This window comes from Rhinoderma darwinii, chromosome 5 (genome assembly GCF_050947455.1).
Source record: "Rhinoderma darwinii isolate aRhiDar2 chromosome 5, aRhiDar2.hap1, whole genome shotgun sequence".
In the NCBI taxonomy this organism is placed as follows: domain Eukaryota; kingdom Metazoa; phylum Chordata; class Amphibia; order Anura; family Rhinodermatidae; genus Rhinoderma; species Rhinoderma darwinii.
The window spans coordinates 285,360,122-285,387,540 of record NC_134691.1 but is presented as its reverse complement, the minus strand read 5'-3'; the positions used below and the strand labels follow the sequence as shown (position 1 = coordinate 285,387,540).

Below are 27,419 nucleotides of genomic sequence, written 5' to 3'. Positions count from 1 at the left end.
CGGAAGCCGCGGCCGGACAGTAAGACGACTACTTCCGGTCACGGCTTCCGTTCATATGTTCAGAAGAAAGGACTAGGAGCGGAGGCAACGGCAGGAGCAGGTAAGTTAAGTTTGTGTATGCGATGTGAGTGTATGTTCGTGTTATACTGTCGGATTACCACTGTATCTAATCCTCCTACACTGTGCATTCGCTCAAAAAATGGCAGCACACAATGTAGGAGGTTTGAACATTCAACCCCCTCCTTTCTCCTGGCACTAGCCAGGATAAAGGAGGCGGGATTGTTTTAGGACACTAGAGCGAGTGTGTCTTCTCCAATTTTGCAACATAAAGCAATGAGGTTGCTTTACCACATGCCAATGCTGCAATTTTAGGAATTGCTCCCTCTAGTGACCAGCACATGGAAATGTTATAAATTAGAATCTAATTTATAATATTTCCTGACTTGTGAAAAAAATTAGGACAATGTGTAATCATTTATATACTAACTGTTTAACTAAAAAAACAAAAACTATTTCTATCGACACATTCCCTTTAAAGGAAGAATTAGCCTTCTGGTCCTGGTGGGATGGTTGTCTGGAAGAACCCACGGAAAGGACCGAAAACGAGGACCTGCCTTCTTAACAGAGACAGTCCCGTTTGACCCTGTTCTGGTGGAGGGGAGTGCTCTTGCCACCAGTAGATTGAGAGAGGATTTCATCCAGTCTTGTCCAGAGGACACAGGAACATGAAAAAGGAAGCATGGTCAGGGATCGCTTGGAAGCTGTATTTGCGGATCAACATTTCAGTCAGGTAGTCCTGCAAATGACCGAAAAATCTGCAGCGTATTACAGTAGCAACAGAGTGGATAAAATGTGAAAAAACCCAGCAAAACCTGCAAGAAAATCGCAAATGTTGCGATTTTTGTCGGCGGACAAGCTACGATTCCGCCGCATTCTAGAGGATGAGAAAACCCCAAAAACTTTTTGGGGTTTAAAATGAAAAAAAAAAAAAAAATAAGTTTATACTTGCAACTGATATTCCGCCCGAAAAACTGCACCACAGTTTGGTGCGGTTTTGCTGGAAGGATTCCCAGCGTGTTCCAGGACGGATAGGCGTTGAACTTTTACACAGCGTTTCCGCACTCTGTTCAGAAATCCTGCAGCATATAAGCCGTGTTCAGAGTTCTGTAGCGTTTACGCTATGCGAGAGCCCGCCTCCTAACGGCAAAAGCATATGCCCACATCTAGGTTCCCAACGTGATGACAAAGATAGCAGCTTTTTTTTCTGCAAGTTGCGACTTTTGTACCACTTGTACATTTTCTGCAGCAGAAAACTGATGTGAAACAAGTAAATTCCCCCCAAAGTGTTTTATGCAATTATTATTTTTTTATCAAACTATTGTCAAATCATAAGAAAAACACAAACAAGAATCAGGATTCATAGCGATTTTGTATTTTTTCTACTTTCCTGGGGGCAGCCACACACTCACTTCCGGTATTGTCTGTGTAGACAAGTGCAGCAGGGAGTGTGCTTTATGGCAGCTGAAATTAAGGCGAGTCAATCGTCTAAAACTAATCTTTGATGATTCTCTAAGAAGTGATTGAGTACAAGCCCCCTTCTCCACAAATCAAGGAGTGTCAGGGGAGATGCATACAAAGCATAATCTGTATAGTATTTCTGAATTTACAAGTACAATAAAGCGGTTATTCAATCCACCACCCTTTACTCATTCTAGAAAACAAGAAATATATCAGCGACTGCCCTAGTAGCTAGAGTGAAAACTGCAATTTTATATAATAAAAATGGTGTTAAAGAGATTCTGTCACCACATTATAAGTGCCCTATCTTCTACATAAGGAGATCGGCACTGTAATGTAGGTTACAGTAATGCTTTTTATTTTAAAAAAACCATCTACTTTTACCACTTTATTAGCGATTTTGGTTTATGCTAATGAGTTTCTTAATGCCCAAGTGGGCGTGTTTTTACTTTCGAGCAAGTGGACGTTGTACAGGGGAGTGTATGACGCTGACCAATGAGTGTCATGCACTCCTCTCCATTCATTTACAAAGCAGCATCGCGTTCTTACTAGAACACGACGTGCAGCCACATACACCGACATTAGCGTCCTGATAATGAATATACATTACCTCCAGCCTGGACGTCATGTGTATTCAGAATCCTGACACGTCTGAATCTTTTCTGTGAGATTTCCAGCAAGGGAAACAAAATCTCGTTTACCTCGTAATCTCACGCGTGGCTTGCTGGAATCTCACAGAAAAGATTCAGAAGTGTCAGGATTCTGAATACACATGACGTCCAGGCTGGAGGTAATGTATATTCATTATCAGGACACTTGATTAACGTTAATGTCTGTGTATGTGGCTGCACATCGCGTTCTAGTAAGAACGCGATACTGCAGTGTAAATGAATGGAGAGGAGTGTATGACGCTGACTGGTCACTGATTGGTCAGCGTCATACACTCCTCTGTACAATGCCCACTTGGTCGAAAGTAAAAACACGCCCACTTGGGCATTAAGAAACTCATTAGCATAAAGCTAAAAATCGCTAATAAAGTGGTTTAAAATAAATCGTTTTCCTAAATAAAAAGCACTGCTGTCACCTACATTATAGCGCCGACTTCCTTATGTAGGAGATAGGGCACTTATAATGTGGTGACAGAGCCTCTTTAAATAGTATGTAATTTTAGGATGATGCATTCCCTTAAATCCCTTTCATTAACCAACATTAATTAGAATGCATGCTATGGTATTCGGAAATGTGTCAGTGAACCCTGCTACCGGCTTTTATACATGTCATTTTGCATTTTAATCTGGATCAAAAAACAAAACATTGTGGTTTGCTGCATTTCCTTCCTCCTTTTGATCGTTGTGGAGCTTCAGCGCGTCCGGCAGCTGTCCCTGCACCTGGATGAGCTGACTATTGCATATTTATTTTGAAACGTTGGTCATATTACATTTAATCACCTGAGGACAGAGAAAGCTCCTCTGATCACCATTTGGCCAATGTGGTTGTGGTGGTGGTGGTGGTGGTGGCACCTACAAAAAAAAGAAAAAAAGAAAATACTTTTCAAAAATGGTAGAAGACAGAAGACCAATTATAAAGTCTCTCTGAAACACATTACCTGGTAATATCCGGTTTGCTGACAACCCAAGGGAATTTGTTGATACAAAACTGGCGCGGAGCTTGAGTAAGGACAAGTCTATAAACACAAGTATGGTTATTACCAGCAAATCATACACCAGTTGTCAGAACAAACACAAAGGATCTGCTTCAGGAACATTGTACAGTAAAATATACCATTATAAAAATGCTCATATTTTAAAATGTTTGTGAGAACACCTAAATAAAACACTTTTGGCTTATTTTTCTCTTTAAGAAATACACGGCTAACTTTAAGACATTGTATATTATGTCACTCCAATACCTTTCTTTTTCCCCCACTGATAAGAAACTACTATTGACTTCATTATTAGCCACATACAGATCATAAAACTCCAAACCGCAGAAAACTATAAAGGAAACACATACAATTTTTAAAGGAGTTTTCCCACAAAGTACATTTATCCCCTATCCATAGAAAAGGCGATAAATGTATGACCACTGAGACACCACCGATCACTAGAACAAGGCCACGGGTTCCCTGTTCCTCCTCATAGTGCTTGTTTTTCGTCTATCAGCCGTAGAGACTATGAATGAAGCGGCAGTGTGCATGCTCGACCACTGCTCCATTCAAACTCCTCCTGACCAGTCGTGCTTGGGATAATCTTTTGGTGGGGCCCCCAGCAATCATACATTTGTCACCTATCCTGAATACGGGATACATTTGCTTAAATTAAAATAAAACTAAAAAAGGGCTTTCCCACAAAGTACATTTAAGCATGCAGAACAGAAAATGTGTTTATAGCTACTTTTGCATTTTAAAATGTTTATTAGAGCTGCCATTGTGATGGCACACACTTCCTTCCTGTATATTTAGTGCAGTTGAATTTTTCTGTTACAGCAGCTGCAACAAATGGACAGAAAACTTTCCATAGACTAATACAGTCTCCAGGATCCTACCCCAGAGAATGGCAGGGGAGATGCATTCAGAGCTGTATCCATATACGGTACAAAGATTATATTCTCAGAAAATACATTCAATAAAGTTATTGTCTGGTAGAACAGGGGATCAGAGCCTTGAAATCAATAAACCAAAATAATGCTGTAGGTTTAGCTGTAGTCCCATTTTATTCTATTTATATAGCACCATCTACCGCAGCTATATATAAATCACTGATCTCTAAATGGTAGGAATACCCAAAACAGATGCTGTGTAAAATGTACAAAGCGTATCCTTCCTGGAGGCCTCAGGGCGTTACGCCCCAAAAAACCTCAGTTTTTTAGGCAGAATGTACGCTGAAGGAAAAAAATTAAATATAAAAAAAAAAAACAGTTATACTCATGCCGATGCATCCCTGTTCTGAGCGTAGCCCGGCCTCCTGGGGGTGACTATGTAGTCCATGTGACCGCTGCAGGAGTCACGTGGGATGAAACGTCATCTCAGGAGGCCGGGCTGCGCTCAGAACAGAGAATGGAGTCGCTAGGACAACGGCCGGGGGTAAGTATAAGCTTTTTATTTTTAACGTTCATTTTAACAAAAAAAAAAATAACTTTTTTTTATTTGCAATTTTTGCTGCAGAATCAGTGTTGCAGTGCAAAAAACCCAACAAACAGCTCCCAACATAAGAGCAGCGATTTCGCAGCATAAATGGACATGCTGCGGATTAAAAAAAACACACCGCAGGTCAATTTATGAATGGTTTCTCTGTGGAGTTTTTCAACTGTATGTGAATAAAATCAGTTGTGGAAAATCTGCAGTTTACGACTAGTGTGTTCCTAACCTAAACGTGCCTAGCATACAAATCTGAATTAATCCCTTAACGACCGGCATATAGTCTTTTTACGTTGGGCATTAAAGGTAGTTCTTCTGAAGTGACGTCTTTTCACGTCGGCGCTTCAGAAGAAGTTGTCCGGCATTGTGTGGGGTGCACCTGAAGCCCAGGCTGTTGATAACAGCCTTGGGCTTCAGGGCATCGATCGGAAACCACTAGTAGTGGTCTCCGATTATGCTTAACCCCTCTGATGCAGCGGTCAATAGCAACCGCCGCATCTGAGTGGTTTTAGACGGAGGAGGCTCCCTCTTACCCACCGACAGCCTGAGATGCAATCGTGGGGTGCCGATATTTTCTATGGCAGCCGGGGGCCTAACAAAGGTCTGCCTTTAGTAAATGCCAATTAGGCCATGCCAGAGAAATGGCCCAACAAATGCCTGCCAGTTTTACACGGACCGGAATAATACACTGCAATACGGATGTATTGCAGTGTATTATGAAAAAAAGTGATCAAAAGATTGCATAGTAAAGTCTCCTAGTGGGACTAAAAAAAAAAATTGAAATAAAGTTTGTAATAAATAAAAGCCCCAAGGGGAAAAAAAATAGCTACATTTTAAAACCCACTTTCTCCCTATACCAAATACTTTATTATGAAAAAGTAAAAAGTTACACATATTTGGTATCATTACCCCTAACTATAAAACGATTGCAATATTTAATCTGCATGGTGAACGCCATAAGAAACCACGTGCTTTTCTGTTTAAAAACATCCAAACGGAGTGTCATAATGATGGCGGCTGCGCGAAAATCACACAGCCGCGCATCATACACTGGTGACGCACGCAGCTAAGTGCCTTTTGCGCACGCAAAACGCAGCGTTTTTTTTGCGCTCGCAAAACGCACACGCTCGTGTAAATCAGGCCTCATACGGTTTGAATAAATAATGGCATTAGAATTATACCAGGAAGGCACTTTACGGCTTGTAACTTTTTTCGGAATCTTCTGTGATGTAAAATAAGTTACCTGAACATACTGGGTCATTGGACTAAAAACTGGTGGATGTTGAACAAATGGCTCAGGTACAGGAGCGTTCCACATGTTGGGATATGACGACGGAGAATTGCTAATGAGAACAGGTCTTGGCTGTACATAGGTGCCTAAAAGTGAAGATTAAAAATACAATTTATTTCCCCCTTATCAAAACAGAAATTAAGAAAACAATGAAAAAAATACACTTACACGCATTCTGTTTCCGTATAGCTGGTCCAAGCTTCAGCTTCTTCCCATGAAAGCTGATCTGTGACTAAAGTGAAACGTGTCATTGCATAAAACGCTTACAGTGCATTACTAAATTCAATATATAAATCGGAATTATTACCTCTATGCAAGATTTACAATACACCAATAAAAGTTTGTGGACAATTTAAGAAGGCACCCATATGTGGATGTGGAATATGGGATTCCAAAATCATGGGCCAAAGAGTTGGTCTTGCCTTTTCTGCTATAACCAATATTGGGCTGTTTTTTAGCTGCAGTTCCGATTCGTCCTAAAGAGACGTTGAAGATCTCTCTGCAGGCCAGTCAAGGTCTTAAAACTACTGTTATTTTTAACTAGTTTATTGTTTTTGTTTTTTTTTTTACATAAGTAGTTGTAGGAAAAACAATTGCTACTGGCCAAAAGTATAATTTAAAAAAAAAATACAGAAGGGATGGCAACACAACTCCTCCAGGTATGCCAAAAGGGCACGTGGCATATGTCAAGTCAATGGAGCCCTATTGAATCCATTCTTTGTGTGTGCCGGGACGCTGAACGTATTGTTCAAACATCATGATAATGTTTACTCTGTTCACATCATACGTCACCTACACGAGTATACCATCGACACATTACACATGTCTCAGATTTATGCATCCTTGTGTTCACAGAGTAACTAAGTGCTAAAAGGCCTCATTCACAGTACCGTATACAGTGTTAATGCAATTCATTGGGGCCATGCTTACTTCCACATAATAAGATGGTATGCAGAGATTTTTCTTTCAGAGACCACAGCTCCAGGTACCATAGTTTTAGGTCCATGACATAGAACCTCACAAGGAATTACGCAATAGGGCTGGCAATGAAGAGTAAATGATGCCTTAAAGGGGGTTTTCTCACAACTATTACATTTCTCTATTGGATCATGCAAATTTAAAATTATTCCAATTGTAAAATTATTTAACCCCTTAGTGACCACTAATACGCCTTTTCACGTGATTCACTACTGGGCTTTAGGCTAGGCTGACGCCTTTTCACGTCAGCCTAGTCTAAGTCCTGCATGGGTCTCCCGTGCAGGCAGGAGCCGGGGCTCTGCTGTCTGATGACAGCTGAGCTCCTGCTCCAACGCCCGCGATCGAAGTTTACTTCGATCGCGGCCGTTTAACCCGTTAAATGCCGCCGTCAATAGCGACCGCGGCATTTAACTTTGTTTACAGAGGGAGTGCGCTCCCTCTGTCACCCATCGGCGGCCAGCGAATGCAATCGCGGGTCTCCGATGGGGTGTCATGGCAGCCGGGGGACTGATAAAAGCCCCCAGGTCTGCCCTGGACATATGCCTGTTAGGACGCGCCGGAGGCACGTCCTAACAGATTGCCTGTCAGATTTACACTGACAGGCAATAATGCTCTGGTATACGAAGTATACCAGAGCATTATAGCAGCGATCGGAACATCACACAGTAAAGTCCCCTAGTGGGACTAATAAAATAAGTCATCAAAGTGAAAGATTATTAATAAAAAGTACAGTAAAAAAATAAATAAAACCATTTTTTTCCATAAAGTGGTTTTATTTAGTAAAAGTGTAAAAAAAAAAAAAAAAGTACACATATGTGGTATCGCCGCGACCGTAATGACTCCATTAATAAAGTTAATATGTAATTTAAACCGCAAAGTGAACACCGTAAAAAAAAAACGCCAAAAACTATGGCGAAATTGCAATTTTTTTCCATTGCCCCCCAAAAAAGTCATAATAAAAATGAATCAATAAGTCCCATGTACCCCAAAACAGTACCATTCAAAACTACATCTTGTCCCGCAGAAAACAAGCCCAAAAAATCACTACATTGATGGAAAAATAAAAAAATTACGGCTCTTGGAAAGAGACGATGCAAAAACAAATAATTTTAGTTCAAAAGTGTTTTTATTGTGCAAAAGTCGTAAAACATAAAAAAACCTCCACATATGTGGTATCGCCGTAATCGTACCGACCCATAGAATAAAGGTCACATGTTAATTACGTCGCACAGTGAACGGCGTCAATTTAAAAACGCATAGAACAATGGCGGAATCAGTTTTTTTTTTATAATCCCCCCCAAAAAGGTTAATAAAAGTTAATATAAAAATTATATGTACCCAAAAATGGTGCCATTAAAAAGCACAACTAATCCCGCAAAAAACAAGTCCTCATACAGCTATGTAGACGAAAAAATAAAAACGTTATAGCTCTTTGAATGCTACTATAGAAAAACGAATAAAATTGCTTGGTCATTAAGGCCTAAAATGGGCTGGTCACTAAGGGGTTAACAGTGGGGGGAGGATTCCTTCAATTGTGGAGGCAAGCCAATAAGAATTGGCGCACTAGAAGTCATTTTAAGAGGAAAACAAAAGCACACCAGGGTGCGCAACAACAACTATAACAAGTTTTGTCAAACACGATTGCCGCAGCCAATATATCCCAACAGGAAAACAACCCCGGTAGTGGCGGGCGTGCACTTGCCTGCCACGACTGACGACGTTTTCCTGTAGTGCTATACGGACTAAATTATATTACATTAATGAAACCTTGTTTTAACATGTGGCAATCGTGTTTAACAAAGGTCCAGGGTGTTTGGACCAAAAGATCATGCATGTTTTATTTTGGATTGCCTCTTCAATAAAAACTAAAAGTGGAAAGCATTTGGAGTGCAGAATTTTCACTTATATTCGAGTTAGATTAAGATCCTACTCATCGACCCAACAAGACAGAGTGCCGTTGGTCTTTTCTTGCAAGTATGTAACAATATCTAGACACAGAGGCATCAAACACGTAAATTATTTTAATTGAAAAAAAATAAAAAATAATTGTTTTATGTAAACTAGAATTCAGTTTTTGCATTGCAAAGGCTGAAATCCGCAGTGAAATTTGGCTTCTGCTCCGCAACATAATGAGCATGCTGCAGAGGGAAAATTCTGCACCGCAGCCTAAATTCCGCAGTTATTTTCCACAACGTCTGAACTAAGTATCCTAAAAACCTATAGAAACAAATGTAAAAAATGGCTACTGCGGAATTCTACAGCAAGCAACTCCGCCACCTCTGAATCTGCCCTTAAAGGGTTTTCATCAACCAAACATCATAAAACATCTAGATGTCAAGCAGATTTAGAAGGCACTGTTCACACAAATAATCAGACCAGATTCAGGCCTTCGGGTTGTGTGGAAATGCAGCAGATTTAATCCAATATATCTAAGTGAGTGGAAAGCTGAGTCAATGGACAGATTTATCAAAACAGTCCAACAGTAAAACTATCCTAGTTGCCAATAGCAACCAGAGCTCCGCTTTCCTTCAACCTGCACTGAAATATGAAAGCTGCGCTGTGATTGATTGTACTTCTTAATAGCACCATTTTGGGGGACATATATATTGATTAACTTTTATTAACTTTCTCATTTTTTGGGGGGGAAGAAATAGAAAAAAACCTGAAATTTCCCCACTCTTTTTCGCATCTTAAATCTACGCTGTTTACCATGTGATATAAATAACACAATAACTTTATTCAGCAGGTTGTTACGATTGCAAATATACCAAATTTGTATAGTTTTTGTATGTTTTACTACTTTAACACAGTAAAAACGCTTTTTTTTCAAAATGATTTGTTTTTGTGTCTCCATATTTGAAGAGCCGTAACGTTTCTATTTTTTCGCCGATGCAGTTGTAGGAGGGATTTTTTTTTGCGGGAAGACTTGTAGTTTTTATTGGTACCATTTTGGAGTAGATGCGACTTTTTGATCACTTTTTATCACATTTTTTTTAAGTCTGGACACAGAAAACAGCAGTTTTTCCATAGTTTTTTATTATATTTTTTTTACTACGTTCACCGTGCGGGTTAAATAATGTAATACATTTATAGTCGGGGTCGTTACGGACGCGGCGATACCAAATATATGTGTAACTTTTTTACTTTATTTTGGTTTTTTAATAGTAAGGGGAAAAGGTGGGTTTTTCATATTTATTTATTTTTATTAACTTTATTAAACTTTTTTTTTAACTTTTTTACTAGTCCCACTAGGGGACTTTAATATGCGATTCTCCGATCGCTATTATAATACACTGCAATACTTTTGTATTGCAGTGTATTACTGCCTGTCCGTTTAAAATGGACAGGAATCTGCTAGGTCATGCCTCCGGCATGATCTAGCAGGCATTCGCTCCAGGCAGACCTGGGGGCCTTTATTAGGCCCCCGGCTGCCATTGGAGAGATAGACTGTAATGACAAGGTAGGGAGACAGACAGGTGAGCCCTAATCTACCCGCCACTCAGTCCCTGCCTACTTGCAACGACCCGTCCTAAGCGACGGGGTACAACTGGGCGACGGTCCCTACGCTCAGTAAGTGCAAGACAGACAAAACAGACAGGAGTACACAGAAGCTAGGGAAACGGGGCAGCTGCCCACAAAGACACCGTGAACAACAAGAGTGGTGAACGAGCCGAGTCAAACCAGGAGTGAGCGAGGTACAAAACGCTGAGCAGGAGAGTGGTCAGAAAGCCAAGGTCAATAACAAGCAGAGGATCAGTAGTACAAGCAGCAGCAGCAAGCCAGGAAACAAGCATAGAAGAATCACAGGCAAAGGAGGAACAGGAAAGGCAGGTATAAATAGACAGAGGGCGGGGGCTAGCTCCGTCTGGCCAGGCTGTGATAGCCTCTCCCACTCCAAAGCCTGCCATCCTGAGTGGTGGAAGATGGAGTCAGTCTCACAGACATAGGAGCAGGTGCAGACTGATTGCCCACGGGCGTCGACACAGAATCGGTGTCTGGCAAATCCTTTACATAGACACTCGGCGATCGTATCGCCGGGTGTCGGTGGGAGAGAGAGGGAGCTCCCTCCCTCTCTCCAAAACCACTCAGATGCGGTGCACGCTATTGCGCACCACATCTGAGGGGTTAAACGGGTGAGATCGATACTAATCGATCTCACACGGCAGAGCAGGGACGCCCCCAGCCCTCAGCTACCTCTGGCAGCTGAGAGCAGGGAGATTTGTCGGCTCCCTGCTCTGTCTACTTTATCCTGATACAGTGCCGTAAAAAGGCATATGCATCAGAATAAAGCCTGTTAGTGGCCGCCGTTAAAAGGTGTATTGGCGGTCACTAACGGGTTAACGAACCACACAGTTAAAAGAATCAATACTGACAGATCATAGATTAAGGCTGAATGCCTAAATGGTGATAGTGTAGTGACAAATTTGATAGAATTTATTACCCGAGTAAGCAGCTACAGTCCACTGCACATTCATAAATGATAGAGCAAAAGACGTTAGGTATAACAGTGAGCGACGTATTGTTTTAAAACTAGAATAGCCCCCCCCCCCCCCCCCCCCGACATGTTACGCTACAGATCTAGCGTCTTTAGGGGTATTGCGGCCAATGGCGGGGATCAACAGAACACCCACATTTACAAAATTGTATGAAGTCATGGGAGGTGGTCATTAAGTTGGATCAATCAGAAGATAATAGATATTTGCGTCACTCATAGTTGAGGGATGGACCAATCACAAGTCTGCTCCTTTGTCCATTTTTCTGGTGGAGAAGGAATCTCTCCATGTCCATTCCTCTTTTAATATGCTAGGATGCTGTGTTGCCATTTACTATAATGGCCTTGAGGGTTTTATACAGGGCCTTCCTGCTATATAAGGCCAGTATAGATATTTCAAGTCTCTATACATGTACACAGTTCTTGTTTACTGGACTTTGACACCATTTTAACTTCTTGGCTTATGTAACCATCTCTCCCAACTAGGTACAAGCAAGATAGTCGCAATTGCTTCTAAGTACATTAACATGTGCAGTCATTACCTGTATTAAATACTTTGTGAGACTAAGTTTCCTAAAGCCAATCTGGAGTATGGCTCGGACAATGTCAAAGTCCTTTTGACATGCGCAACTAGACTGTGCTCTCTATTTTTTTCTAAGTCTTCTGACAATGCAGTCTAAAACTTCCAATAAAAAGCTCATTTTGAGACGAAGTCTCTCCATAGATAACATTCTAAGTTTCCAACATCAAGGCCGTTAACATATGGAGTTATGCCGTTCTAGTACTTAGATGAATGAACCGCCGATGGAAGTAAAATGTGTATGCGCCGCTACATCCTTTGGATTGGATAAAGGGGCAGACTTGTGATTGGTCTACCCCTCCGTCCCTGCACTATAATGAGTTAATGCAAATATCTGTTGTCTTCGGATTGGTCCAACTTAACGACCATCTCCCATGATTCCATACGATTTTAGAAATAGGGATTTTCTGTCCAATACTACATCTGTAACAAAACATGACGGGGAGCGGCCTCTTCTAGTTTTAAAACAATACGTCGCTGACATGCTTTATCATTAATGAATATGCAGTGGACTGCAGCCGCTGACTCCGATAGTAAATTCTAACAAATTTGTCATTACACTACCACCATTTTGGCATTCAGCCTTAATCTATGAACGGTCAGTATTGAATATTTTCACTGCGGGTGGTTCTGAATGTGAAAATAAAAAGTTATGTTTTAACAAAATGATAGGTAGTTGGAACTTTCTTTGCCTTTTGGCAATTCGGTTTTAGGCAATTGTTAATTTGCCTGCCAACTACTTGGGTTATTCATAGTGTTCTGAGATTGGTTGCTATGTGCAACATAGACCCCGTTAGATAGTTTTTATACATCTGCCAAAGGGTTAAAAGCATAACTCGAACCCCTTAACGCAAAATCACGGAACTGTACGTGAGGAGGGTAAAGGGGAAGTATGGAGCGAGCACACTGGCTGAGCTCACTCCATACACAGCGGGTGACGGGTGTCACACGCAGCCGACACCTCACTGCAACGGGCGGAATCAAAGTTCAACACGTTTAACACCTTAAAGGGAATGTGTTGCCAGAAAAACATGTTTTTTTTAAAAAAATTAAACATTTAGTGTGTGGGTGATTAAACATTGTTCAAATTTTTTATTTTTTTTTCACGAGTCAGGAAATATTATAAATTAATTCTAATTTATAATACTACCCATTTTTGGTCACTAGATGGAGCTATTCCCAAAATTGCAGCATTGCAACATTGGGTTAAAAGCCCTCGCTCTAGTGAGCTCTCAGCATCCCCCCCCTCCTTTATCCTGGCTAGTGCCGGGATAAACGAGGGGTTTGAACGGTGTAACCTCCTACACTGTGTGTCGCCATTTTTTGAGCTAACACACAGTGTAGTAGGTTTACATACAGTAGTAAACACACACAAACACGAACATACATTGAAATCTCTTACCTGCTCCTGCCGCCGCGGCTCCCTCCGGCCCGTCCGCTCCGTTTGCTGCCGCTGGTCCAAGTGCACAAATCCGGAAGCCGCGACCGGAAGTAGTAATATTACTGTCCGGCCGCGACTTCTGGTCCACAGGAAAATGGCGCCGGACGGCGCCAATTTAGAATTGGACTGTGTGGGAGCGGCGCATGCGCAGTTCCCACACAGACGCCGTACACGGAAGTCAATGGGACGGGAGCCGTTCGCAGTCCCTATGGGACTGTGGCTGCCGTATTCCATGTCTGTATGTGTCGTTAATCGACACAGACAGAAATGGAAAAAAATGGCAGCCCCCATAGGGAAGAAAAAGTATAAAAATAAGAAAAAGTAAAACACAAACACACAAATGAATATAAACGTTTTTAATAAAGCACTAACATCTTTAACATATAAAAAAAATAATTTGTGATGACACTGTTCCTTTAAATGCTGCAGTCAATCACGACCCCGGCATTTAAAGTGTTAGAATCAAGGGGGCACCCCCTCAAACACGCAATCGGCCGGTAACAACCGTTTCTAACAAAGGCTCCAAGGTCTGCCTGCGGCAGGGCTTCAAAGGAGACTGTCATAATCATAATATACTGCAATACATTAGTATTGAAGTATATCATGCAAGCGAGCCAACGATCGCAGCTTCAAGTCTCCTATGGCGACTAATAAAACAAAAAAGTAAAAAACTGTAAAATAAAGTTTTTTGTTCCAAACAAAATATAAAAGTATTAAAAGTTCAAAAAACCCCCCTTTTCAATTTTTTCCCCTAAATCGAAGCTAAAAATAATAAAAGTTAACATAACTGGTATCGCCGCGTCCATAAAAGTCCGAACTATCACAATATAGCGTTGTTTAACCCGCTCGGTGAATGCCGCAAAAAAAAACAAAAAACACAAGAAAACCTATATAAATATATATATAAAACACACAAATTGCTTGTTTTTGGTCACATTAGCTCTCCAAAAAATCAAAGTGATCAAAAAGTCGCATATACCCCAAAATGGTATCAGTGAAAACGACAACTCGCACGATTGAAGGGGTTAAGGAATAGGAGTGAGAATTACAAAGTCGTTTTTACTTACATCTACTATCTTCTGAACATCAACATCATCGTAATAGGACACAAAACCATATCTAACAAGAGAAAAAATAAAAAACAAACATCAAGTTGACAAATCAATGGTAAATCCCACACCAAAATAGAGCAAGGTTGTCATTTCAGCCCCAACTACCCATATGCCTTCATATACTCTGCAATTTGATCTGGTTTCTTTAAAGAGGCTCTGTCACCAGATTATCAAACCCCTATCTCCTATTGCATGTGATCGGCGCTGTAATGTAGATAAGAGCAAAATTTTTTTATTTTTGAAAAACGATCATTTTTTCCCCAAGTTATGAGCTATTTTATATTTATGCAAATGAGCTTTTCAATGGACAACTGGGCGTGTTTTCTCGTTTTACCAACTGGGAGTGTATTGTGTTTTTACCAACTGGGCGTTGTGAATAGAGGTGTATGACGCTGACAAATCAGCATCATACACTTCTCATCGGTCCCACCCAGCTTCTTTCACTGCAGACACACAGCGTGACGTCACCCACAGGTCCTTCAACCTTGGCGTCGGACAGAGAAGATACATGGGCTCCAGCCGTTCGAAAAGGTAATATGCTCGTCTCTAGGGAGTTTACTATGCTTACCTGCACACGGTGATGCTGCTGCAGATTCAACTTTACTCTCTCGGACAGCTGGAGCCCATGTATCTTCTCTGTCCGACGCCAAGGTTGAAGGACCTGTGCGTGACGTCACGCTGTGTGCCTGCAGTGAAAGAAGCTGGGTGGGAACGATGAGAAGTGTATGATGACGATTCGTCAGCGTCATACACCTCTATTCACAACGCCCAGTTGGTAAAAACACAATACACGCCCAGTTGGTAAAACGAGATAACACGCCCAGTTGTCCATTGAAAAGCTAATTTGCATAGATATAAAATTGCTCATAACTTGGGCAAAAATGATCGTTTTTCAACAAAAAAAAAAACTTTGCTTGTTATCTACATTGCAGTGCTGATCACATTCAATAGGAGATAGGGATTTGATAATCTGGTGACAGAGCCTCTTTAACCTTTTCCCCCATAATTTCACGTAACTGTACATCGTGGGATGCGGTCTGTTGGCGCATCATCACGTGCAGTTACGTGATCGGTTTAAACTACCGCCGATGTGTGGTGGGAGTTCTATGACGACGGCTATGACAACCTAGCAACTAGGGATGCCGGCCGAGTACCAATCACAGTAGTCCCCGGGCGGGGATAGCTCGGATTGATCCATTAGCGCAGATGCACCAATCACTGTTAAGTATGTCACTTGGAGAGGGGGGGGGGGGGGGTTGTAGTATAGTCTCCTTTTCGGATTGCTTCACATGTGTCAGGGAAGCGATCAGAGATGGAGCTATTGCAGTTTGTGCCACAAATCTAGTGCCATACAAAACCCAAATTTAACCCACGGATCACCCAGACTACGGTGCCCAGCACCATAGAAAACTACCCTTGATAAACAATCATGAGAAAGAAAGAAAAAGAAAAGACAGCCAGACAGAATTAAAATAATTAGGGAATTAGTTTGAACACATAAAAAGTGCCTAGTGACACAAGGAGTTTTTACTTTAGGTTTCAGGAATTTGTTTTCGCATTGCATATATAATAAAAAATAAATGAGATATATATATATATATTTTTTTTTAATTTATTTATTACACACATACATACATTTTTACACCAAAAAAAATAAAAATTACTAAAGCGTCTATTAACTGCCAGAGAGGCATTTGCCTTGCACTTTGAGGTATCTAATTTCGGCAGTGGGGATGAAGTAGGGCTAGGCAATTAATCTACAAAAAAATTTTTAAAATGTAAAGAAATTAAATCGAAATTCAGCTCAATTCATCGACATCATCTTGCGAATTTCAGTTTAATCAATAACCTTTTTCCCTGGTTTAAACTGTATCTGCATCTTCAGGATGCAGATACAGTTGAACCCAATGATATAAGGTCCCTGCTTTACCATTCACTTTGCATCGCCAGACGCAAGGCAGTGACCTCGTTGCGCCTCTGTGCCGTACAGACCAGAGGGATCTCCTCCACTAGTCTTTGGAATGGGGTTAGAGGAGTATGCATTATTATTTTTCTCAGGCACTATGGGGGCAATATACTGTGTGAGGTACAGGATAGCATTAATTACTATTAATGTGAGGCACAGAGATTCAAAATTTGTAACACCTCGTGCCTCACATTAATAAGTGAAAGATAGCAAGTTTTTTTTTTACAGTACACTTAATCATAAAAGATGCTATAAATTTGTCGTGCAGGAAATGACAGTTGCGACTATACCAAATGTGTGCATATTATTTTATGTAGAGACTTCTTTTCATAATGTTTATTTATTGTAAAGTCTGTATTTTTTTTAACATTACTTTATTTTTATTACTTTTACTTTTCTATTTTTAAACTTTTAATGTACATATATACAGGGTGGGCCATTTATATGGATACACCTAAATAAAATGGGAATGGTTGGTGATATTAACTTCCTGTTTGTGGCACATTAGTATATGGGAGGGGGGAAACTTTTCAAGCTGGGTGTTGACCATGGCGGCCAATTTGAAGTCGGCCATTTTGTATCCAACTTTCGTTTTTTTCAATGGGAAGAGGGTCATGTGACACATCAAACTTATCAAGAATTTCACAAGAAAAACAATGGTGTGCTTGGTTTTAACGTTACTTTATTCTTTCATGAGTTATTTACAAGTTTCTGACCACTTATAAAATGTGTTCAAAGTGCTGCCCATTGTGTTGGATTGTCAATGCAACCCTCTTCTCCCACTCTTCACACACTGATAGCAACACCGCAGAAGAAATGCTAGCACAGGCTTCCAGTATCCGTAGTTTCAGTTACTGCACATCTCGTATCTTCACAGCATAGACAATTGCCTTCAGATGACCCCAAAGATAAAAGTCTAAGGGGGTCAGATCGGGAGACCTAGGGGGCTATTCAACTGGCCCACGACGACCAATCCACTTTCCAGGAAACTGTTCATCTAGGAATACTCCCATAATGTGGTGGTGCACCATCTTGCTGGAAAAACTCAGGGAACGTGCCAGCTTCAGTGCATAAAAAGGGAAACACCTCATCATGTAGCAATTTCAGATATCCCGTGGCCTTGAGGTTTCCATTGATGAAGAATGGCCCCACTACCTTTGTACCCCATATACCACACTAGACCATCAATTTTTGTGTTCCAACAGTCTTGGAGGGATCTATCCAATGTAGGTTAGTGTTAGACCGATAGCGGTGGTTTTGTTTGTTAACTTCACCATTCACATAAAAGTTTGCCTCATCACTGAACAAAATGTTCTGTGTAAACTGAGGGTCCTGTTCCAATTTTTGTTTTGCCCATTCTGCAAATTCAGTGCGCCGATCTGGGTCATCCTCGTTGAGATGCTGCAGCAGCTGGAGTTTGTAAGGGTGCCATTTGTGAGTAGCTAATATCCGCCGAAGGGATGTTCGACTGATGCCACTCTCCAGTGACATGCGGCGAGTGCTACGCTGTGGGCTCTTGCTGAATGAAGCTAGGACAGCCACTGATGTTTCTTCATTAGTGACAGTTTTCATGCGTCCACATTTGGGCAAATCCAACACTGAACCAGTTTCACGAAACTTGGCAAGCAGTTTGCAAATTGTAGCATGGGAGATGGGTGGTCTCGTAGGGTGTCTTGCATTGAAATCTGCTGCAATGACCCGGGTACTGGTTCACCAGACATCAACACAATTTCTATACGCTCCTCACGTGTTAATCTCTGCGACATGTCAATGGCTGTAAACAAAGAGAAGCTTGTAAATAACTCATGAAAGAATAAAGTAACGTTAAAACCAAGCACACCATTGTTTTTCTTGTGAAATTCTCGATAAGTTTGATGTGTCACATGACCCTCTTCCCATTGAAAAAACTAAAGTTGGATACAAAATGGCAGACTTCAAAATGGCCGCCATGGTCAACACCCAGCTTGAAAAGTTTTCCCCCTCCCATGTACTAATGTGCCACAAACAGGAAGTTAATATCACCAACCATTCCCATTTTATTTAGGTGTATCCATATAAATGGCCCACCCTGTATATCAATATGCCAGTACATTAGCCTGTGTACTCGTCATACACAGGCAGTTGCCCTGGGCTGTCTGTCCATATAAGGTATGTCCCTCGTTCGCGTCACAGGGATTCCCTGTGACGTGATCAAAGGGGGAGTCCCCATTCTAATCTTGAATGCTGTGGTCAGCTTTGATCGCGGCAGTCAAGGGGAGAACAGCGAAGATGAGGTTTCTATACTCTAGACCATTAAAGCAAGGCTGTGGCTAAGTATTACAGCCATTTCCATGCTCACGCCTGTTCGATCAGCATGATGTGATGAACAAATTAGTGCCGACAACGGCACTGAAGTCAGAACATAGGGGTGCTTTTTAGTGCGCTTGCCATGTTCTCTGTCTTCAGGGCAGGCGGTGCCTCGCTCATTAGTGCAGCGCCGGCCACATCTCACCATGCCAGTGACCAAATTCCTGTATTACAATATGAAGTGTGCGGCCGCACAGCTTACCATCGAGATATGTGCATTCATAATATTGAACCATGCACAGCATCTAAAAAGCATTGATATTTCGATGCATCGTGCAGTCCTAATTTGGACAATTACTACAAGTGCCCCCCCCCCCCTTAAGTGCCTTGCTGCCAGGGGCACACTAGCATGTGGCATAATTTGTCAAAATCAAAAAGGGTCTCCCCAAGTCCTTTATAGAACAGGCGATGCGCCATGGTGAAAGAAAGGGCAGTTTGCAACGAAAATTGAATGCTTGTCAAAACAAAAACTTCACGTTTGTCTTTGTATTTGACAACACTCCATGCTGATCGATCCACCACAGTCCCAGAAGCCACAGAGCAGACCATCAAGCATGTGTGCATACAGGACTATAACCAATTCATGGGAGGGGTGAATGATTCAGACCAGTTACGACAGTCCTAAATTGCCCTAAGAAAATCTAGCTTCTCTACAGAACAGCCAGCAATAGGAAGACTTTCCAGGGATTTCAGAGGAAAGATTATAGCCACATGTGGGGTATTGCTGTATCCGGGACCACCCACATAGAAATATACAGGGTGTATGCCCCTAGTGGCACAAAAATGGCATAATTGTGGGAAATGTCCAGTGCACATTCAATTCTGTTAAAGACCAGTAGGTTCAAAATGTTCACTAAACCCCTTGAAGAATTCCTTGAAGTGTTTAGTTTCCAAAATAGGGTCACCTTTTGGGACTGTGAAATGTACTAGTACTTGAGTACTGTAAATGAGACATGGTGCTCAAAAAAACATTTGCGCAAAATCCATGCTCCAAAAACGGTACTTCTTCCCTTCTAAGCCCCACTGCGTGCCCATACAGTAGTTTAGAATTACATATACTGTATTTCCTTACTCAGAATAAAAAGCACCACACAATTTGTTATGCAATTTCTCCTATTACCCCTCGTATAAATGAAAAGTTTGGGGGTAAAACAACCTTTTATTGGAAAACAATAAATACAATTTTCAGTGTTTATAACTTCTTTGAAACACCTGGGGAGTTGCTCACTAAGCCAATAAATACAATTCCTTCAGTGGTGTATTTTTCAAAATGGGGTCACTTCTGGGGGTTTCCACTATACTGGTACCTCAGGGGTTCTGCAAATGCAACATGGCACCCAAAAACCATTCCAGCAAAATCTTTGCTCCAATAGCCAAATGGCAGTGGTCAAAAGCAACCGCTGCATTTAAAGGGTTTGTAGCTGAATCGGCACTCACTGCCAATGAAGGCTATGGCAACCAGATGCCCAACAATGGTCTGCCAAGTACGGAAGCCAATTAGGCCCTACTTACAGGCTTGATGTCAGTGAACGACTGACATTTCTAATGCATTGCACTACATAGGTGGTGCAATGTATTAGAATAGAGATCCGACAGCTGGACCTTCAAAGTCCCCTAAGTGAAAAAAAAAAGAATAAATCTAATTAAAAAAAATTTAAAAAAAAAAATAACTGAATACAAAATAAATAGCCATTTTCCCCTTATCAAGTCCTTTATTATTGAAAAAATAAACCATACTTAATTGGTATCGTCACATCCGTAATTGGCTAAACTATAAAAATATTATGGATATTTGTCCCGCGCAGTGAACGCCGTAAAAAAACAATGCCAGAATTGCTGTTTTTTTTTTGGTCACCTTGTCTTCCAAAAAATAGGTTTAAAAAGTGATCAAAAAGTAACGAGTGCCCCAAATGGTAGCAATAAAAGGTATAGCTTGTCCTGCAAAAAACAGCCCTCATACCACTACGCCTAAGAAAAAATTGTTACGTTAAAGCTCCCATAAGTCAGGAAATAAAAAAAATACACAGTTGTGCAGGCCCGAGGGGAACATTTCTTCTGTTTCAATAGATGATTATCAAGGCCCTAAGATTAGGGAACCAGGAAGGGGAGGGCTCAAAACATAGCAGATAGAAGCGAAGTTGCCCATATTATACCAGAACAACACTTTCCCAGCAAAATTCCCCACAGTGTATACCAAAAGGGGGATAAGAAAAGACACCATTTATCAGTGTTGCTGAACTCGGTGTCCCGCCTTGGCGATTGAGGTAAGGGACTGCCGTGACATGGTCGGTCTAGACTCAGAACGGACTGCCAGCCAGAAGAGTCATCGAGTGTCAGAGGAAAATTATTCAGTTCCAAAATGTTAAATGGGAGATGGGCTTTCTGGTGGAACTAGAGGCCCTGGGCTGTGAGATTCCAGAAGGCACCTCCCGAACTACGAAGGTTGATAATGACCTGTAAGCAGAGAAAGGAGTGGCCCTGAGGTATCACCGGAGAGGAGTCGCCAGAGAAGACCGGTGGGCGATCAAGGCAAAAAGGATTCAGCGTTCTAGGGAACCTGGAGAGCAGGTTCCATCAGGACAATATCTCCCTCTGCTACATTACAACAGATAGAATTTTAACATAAACCCGTGGGGCCATCAACAGGCCAAACGAAAGTCCCACAAATGGATAATGGTGAGGAAGAACAGACAAGGTATAGATGGTGGGCTAGAACGAGCAGATTTAACCTATTTTTGGGGCCTGCCATGTGAAAAGGATGTGGCTGGGTCCAGTTTAGCATGTGAAGTACTAGGCATGGGCAATACTGGGGCCACGGGTATTACTGGGGCAATACTGGCAGCAGATGCTTTGTTTGGAAGCCGAAACGCATCGCATAGAGTAGGTAGTCCATATGAAAAAATTTGGCCGCATGTGAAGCAAACATAGTAAGTTATATTAGGTACCTGTCGGGAGGATCTATGCTCTGGTGTCGGACATTGCTGTATTGGGGTCACCACGTCCCAATGTAAAAACTGATAATGATTTCACTCAAATACTGTAAAAAGGCAAGACTAATAACTATAAAAAGGGTGTATTAGCCGCCTGAGGTTACCTAGGTATATGACTCAATGCTACAATTTACACTGGTTCAGGGCCTGTAGAGGGGACCTGAGGAACAAAAGGATGCCTAAGGGCATATCCTACCAATTTCCAAGGAATATGGCGCGAGCATAGTGATAGTTCTGTGTGCTGTGACGCCAGCTCGTTCGTGCCGTTGAGGGAGCGCATCCGCCCCTTCCATGCCGCAATTGGATGTCAGCCGTCATGTGGTGGCTATGCACCAAATCGCTGAAGAGGACCAGAGGCGGTAACCACGCCCCCCTGAGACGCTGTAGAAAAGGAAGGCCGCCAGTTGAAAAAGAAATGGCAGCCAGAAGGCAGATCTGAGGCCGGAATAGTGCCTCGGTACTGAATGCGCCAGAATCACGCGCTCTGCATAATAAATGTGCCAAGTGCACAACATGCCCACTCATTGCATTAGGGGGGACTGGGATGAGAAACAGCATGAGGTGGGACATGGATCAGGAGCAAGAGGGGCGACAATACGGCTGGTGGGCGGCACAGGAGCTTGCAGTTTGTCTTCATTTTGGCAGGGGGACAACGGCATATGGAACCATTGACAATGAACGCCATCAGAAGAAGAGGAAACCAGGGGGACGACGTCACCTGTTTCCCAGCTAGGAGAGTAAAATATAAAAACAGAAAGACAGCCTACTGAACCAGTAGAGGTGTCTGCCTCCTACGGACACTAAGCGAAGACTGAATTAGCTGTGTCTGGAGAGGTACTTCCTCTAGAACAGGGGTTTCAAACACGGGGAACCCGAGGCAGTCATCTGCAGCCCATGGGGCACTGGCACTCCCTCGGGAGTGAAGGGAGCAGGCCAATGGATGAGTGGGCTGCCGCTCCTTCATGACGCCCCAGAGCGGAGGTTATACTAGCGCTCTGCTCCAGGACTCCTGCTCTGAGAAAGCCCCTGACATCACTGTCCATAGACGGACAGTGGTGTCAGGAGCAGAGCTGGAGTCCCAGGTAGAGCGCTAGTAGCGCTCTGCCAGGGACTCCAGCTCTGGGCTTCCCATGACATCATTGTGCATATATGGACAGTGATGTCAGGGGCTTCCCCAAAGTTCCAGAGTAGTGTCTATACTAGTGCCCTGTTCTGGGACTCCGGCTCTGGGGTTGCCCCTGACATCACATTCCGGTCCAGGAGAATCCCGAAGCCACTGTCTATGGACAGTGACGTCAGGGGCTCCTCCAGCAGATGAATGCACGGCCTAAGAGTCGGTAATGCTCTGGCTGGGGATTTCACTTCTAGAGGGGACCTAAATGGAGGAGTGAGAGTGTGTGTGTATATTGTAATTCTATATATATATATATATATATATATATATATATATATATACACACACACACACTCACACACCCCCTATAGATAGTGCCACGCACACCATATATGAAAACGTTTGAGAAAGATTCAGGTGTGAACTAAAACATTGCTCATTCTTTCCACCTTGTGGTGAATAAACAAACATCTCTCCAACTTTGAAGTCCTGGTGCGGTTACTGGTCTTCTGTTCCTGCCGTTTATTTCATTCCAAGGAGTTGATTCATCCTTTTACTGGTAACGTGCACATGGCCTAATGCTCAGCTTGCTTTGAGTGCGGTTTTCTCTATATATATATATCTATCTAGGACGAATCTGCAGCGGATTGAGGCGATGTCGGTTGACGCTTCCATGGCTTCGATGAACGATGTGCAGTGTAACAAGCGGAGCATGAATGAAGAAGTGTATGACGCCGATTGGTCAGCATCATACACTTCTCTTTACAACGCCCACTTGGTAAAAAGTAAAAAACCGCCCAGCTGGTCATTACGAACTAATTAGCCTAAATCTAAAATGGTTTATAACTTGCTCAAAATTTATAGTTTGTTTTTAAAAATAAAAATAAAAAACACTGTTCTCTGCATTACAGCGTCGATCAGATTAGGTAGGAGGTGGGGCACTTAAACTAGTGACAGAGCTTCTTTAAGTAGCTGTGGAGTGTAATATAGCCTATGTAAAACATTAAATTGAATTATTTGGTGATGAAGATTTAAGGCAACTTTCCAAATTGACCCGGGATTCCTATATTCCAACATTATTAATTATATAGTTTTTCCCCCAATTGTTCCTTTACCCTGAAAAAATTTCCATATTTTATTAACATATTGCATTTTGTCAGCATACAAAGGAAACTTGTCTTCCCTTCCTCGTGCGCCAAATCCCCAGATTCCCTCATCTCTAAATTATAGATGCCAATGGCTCGATTGCCAGTGCGAATAATATGGGGGAATACTTGTCTTGTGCATCTTGTGAATATATATAAAAAAAAATTAAAAAAAAGGGGTGTACTCCTGCCATTGACACCTAGTTTTGCTTGTGGTTTTGTATATAGCAATTGAACATATTTAATATAAATCTATTTATATTAAATCTTTGATTTCCAGTTAGAGACAAATGAAAGGTCTCAAACTTTCTAGCTGTTCATCATCGTATTCTCTTTCTGTGGTGTAAACTTTAGAGAAATACTCAAATAAAACGATTGCTTCCTAATCTCTCCCATCTCTAATAACAGGGATGTTATTGGTGATTCTTTGATTTTTAATAAATGTTCATTAACATTTTGTTGTTAGGTTTTCCCGATTCAACATATTTTTTTTTTACTCAAGAGATTTTGTGATTTGGTTACTATCAATTTTCAATGATCTTCTAGCGCATCTAACTAACCTATTTCATTATCTGCTATTGGGGTTCCAATATAAATTTCATGTTTCTAATACGCATTTCTTCTTTTCCAGTTCCTTCATACTAAATTCTCTTTTCATATTAACTATATTTTTAAATAGGATCCCTCTTAACGTTTTTACTGCTTGCGGTGTTAGATCAAGTCCAGAGTCAATGCAGCCGTCTAGCAGGACATTTTCGAGCACTTCATGCTTCCCTCTGCTGACAAGCTTTATGGAGATGCTGATTTCATTTTCCAGCAGGACTTGGCACCTGCCCACACTGCCAAAAGTACCAATACCTGGTGTAATAACCCCAGTATCACTGCTTGATTGGCCAGAAAACTTGCCTGACCTAAACCCCAGAGAGAATCTATGGGGTATTGTCAAGACGAAGATGAGACCCCAGACCCAACAATGCAGACGAGCTGAAGGCCGCTATCAAAGCAACCTGGGCTTCCATAACACCTCAGCAGTGCCACAGGCTGATCACCTCCATGCCACGCCGCATTGATGCAGTAATTCATGCAAATGGAGCCCCGACCAAGTATTGAGGGCATATACTGTACATACTTTTCAGTAGGCCAACGTTTCGGTATTAAAAATAATTTTTAAAATTGAGCTTATATAATATTCTGATTTTCTGAGACACTAAATTTGGGGTTTTCATTAACTGTTCGCCATAATCATCAACATTAAGAGAAAAGATGCTGGAAATAGATCACTCTGTGTGTAATGAATCTATAGACTATACGAGTTTCACTTTTTGAATTGAATTATTGAAATAACTTAACTTTTTGTTATTCTAATTCTTTGAGAAGGACTAGTATATTAACTTTGGATATCGCCTAAATTTTTGATTAAATTGAGCCAGTGTGGATTTATTTTAACTATCCGATTTTCACTTTTTTTCCCCTTAACCTTTATTTCCACCACTATCAGTGAATGATCCGAAATCCATCTTTATAATATTTTATTTTCCCAATTAATTCTATCCAACTCTCTTCATAGTACTAAATCAATGTGAGACATGGTCTGATTAGTTATTAAGGAATTTCATTCCGCAGCATGTCAATTTATGCTGCATTTTAGTGGATATTCTGCTGCGGATTTTCCATATTGAATTTAAAGAGGCTCTGTCACCAGATTCTCAAATCCCTATCTCCTATTGCATGTGATCGGCGCTGCAATGTAGATAACAGTAAAGTTTTTTTTTTTTTTTTTTAAAAAAACCTTCATTTTTGGCCAAGTTATGAGCTATTTTATATATATGCAAATGAGGTTTGAAATGGACAACTGGGCGTTTTTTTTCCGTTATGTCCAACTGGGCGTGTATTGTGTTTTTAACTGGGCGTGTTTACGTGTATGATGCTGACCAATCAGTGACCAGTCAGCGTCATACATTCCTCTCCATTCATTTACACAGCAGCGATGTGCAGCCACATACACAGAGATTAACGTTAATCAAGTGTCCTGATAATGAATACACATGACCATCCAGCCTGGACGTCATGTGTATTCAGAATCCTGACACTTCTGAATCTTTTCTTTGAGATTTCTAGCAAGGGAAACGAAATCTCGCGAGATAACGGAGGTAAACGAGATTTCGTTTCACTTGCTGGAAATCTCACAGAAAAGATTCAGAAGTGTCAGGATTCTGAATACACATGACGTCCAGGCTGGATGATCATGTGTATTCATTATCAGGACACTTGATTAACGTTAATCTCTGTATAGGTATGTATAGGTCACAGGACACAGAAGTCAGGTAATGAGCCTATATAAAGTAGCGCTACCCCTAAACAAGACTGCCTAACACTAGTGTAAAAATTGCTATAGAAGTCTAATTTTTTTTTTTAGAAGTTTTTTTTTTTTTAAGAAAAAAAAAACAAAAAAAAACAAAACGAAACTCCATAAAAATACAGGAGCGTGACTGAGCGCACAGGTAGGGACAGAAGTCCGCACATAAAAGGTCAACAGGTGAAAGATCAGCATTTGACAGAAGCTATGAGATGGCGTCAGGGGTCAATCTGTGGACAGGATCTGTATTAAATAATGGACACTGACCAGGATAGTTACAGATCTCACAGGATGGCAGAGATCAACTGATGGGCATGGAGGGTAATGCTCTTATGGGTTTTATTTTTCAATTTGTGTCAGAAACACTGACACACACTTCACTACACGGATGACCGGCTCTGGGAAGCGGACATAGAAATGAGCTTCACAGGGCCTCTAAACGGCGCTATGCCGTTATTGACAGCTGTGATTGGTGTTACATTTGACTGACCAACCACAGCGATCGCCGACACGGGACCACTCTTGATTGGTCCTGTGCCGGCTAGCTGTGATTGTTAGCAGTCACGGACATTTAACAGTCTGTGAAGTCACCATGTCGTTTGACATGGTAACCGTAAAATGCCTGGACGTTACTGTATACCCTTTTGTGGGAAGGCACCGCTAAAAAGGACGTACAGTAGTGCCCATATGTGGGATGGGGATAAACATGAAGTTTCCAGTTTTACTACTAGCACAGGAACAAGAGCTGTGCCAGTCGCCCCGATGCTTAGAATTAGTTAAAAATGAAGAAAAAAAACAAAAACTCATTTTGCATCAAATTTTTTTCTATGTTAGGGTATATTCACACGCCCTATTTACGGACGTAATTAAGGCATTTTACGCCTCGAATTACGGAAGAAAAAACGGCTCCAAACATCTGCCCATTGAATTCAATGGGTCTTACGGTGTTCTGTG

At 41.5% G+C, this 27,419-nt stretch overlaps 1 protein-coding gene across 3 annotated transcripts in view; it reads right to left on the bottom strand.

Moving 5' to 3' along the window:
- DAZL (deleted in azoospermia like) overlaps positions 1-27,419 on the bottom strand; it is a 102,990-nt gene that overhangs the window by 33,772 nt on the left and 41,799 nt on the right. For all 3 annotated transcript variants that reach the window (XM_075827233.1, XM_075827234.1, XM_075827231.1), the window contains 5 exons: positions 14,504-14,555; positions 6,114-6,177; positions 5,898-6,031; positions 3,125-3,202; positions 2,967-3,038 (listed from right to left, as the gene is read on the bottom strand). In XM_075827233.1, the coding sequence (XP_075683348.1) occupies positions 2,967-3,038; positions 3,125-3,202; positions 5,898-6,031; positions 6,114-6,177; positions 14,504-14,555 (400 nt within the window). The remainder of the gene's footprint in view (positions 1-2,966; positions 3,039-3,124; positions 3,203-5,897; positions 6,032-6,113; positions 6,178-14,503; positions 14,556-27,419) is intronic.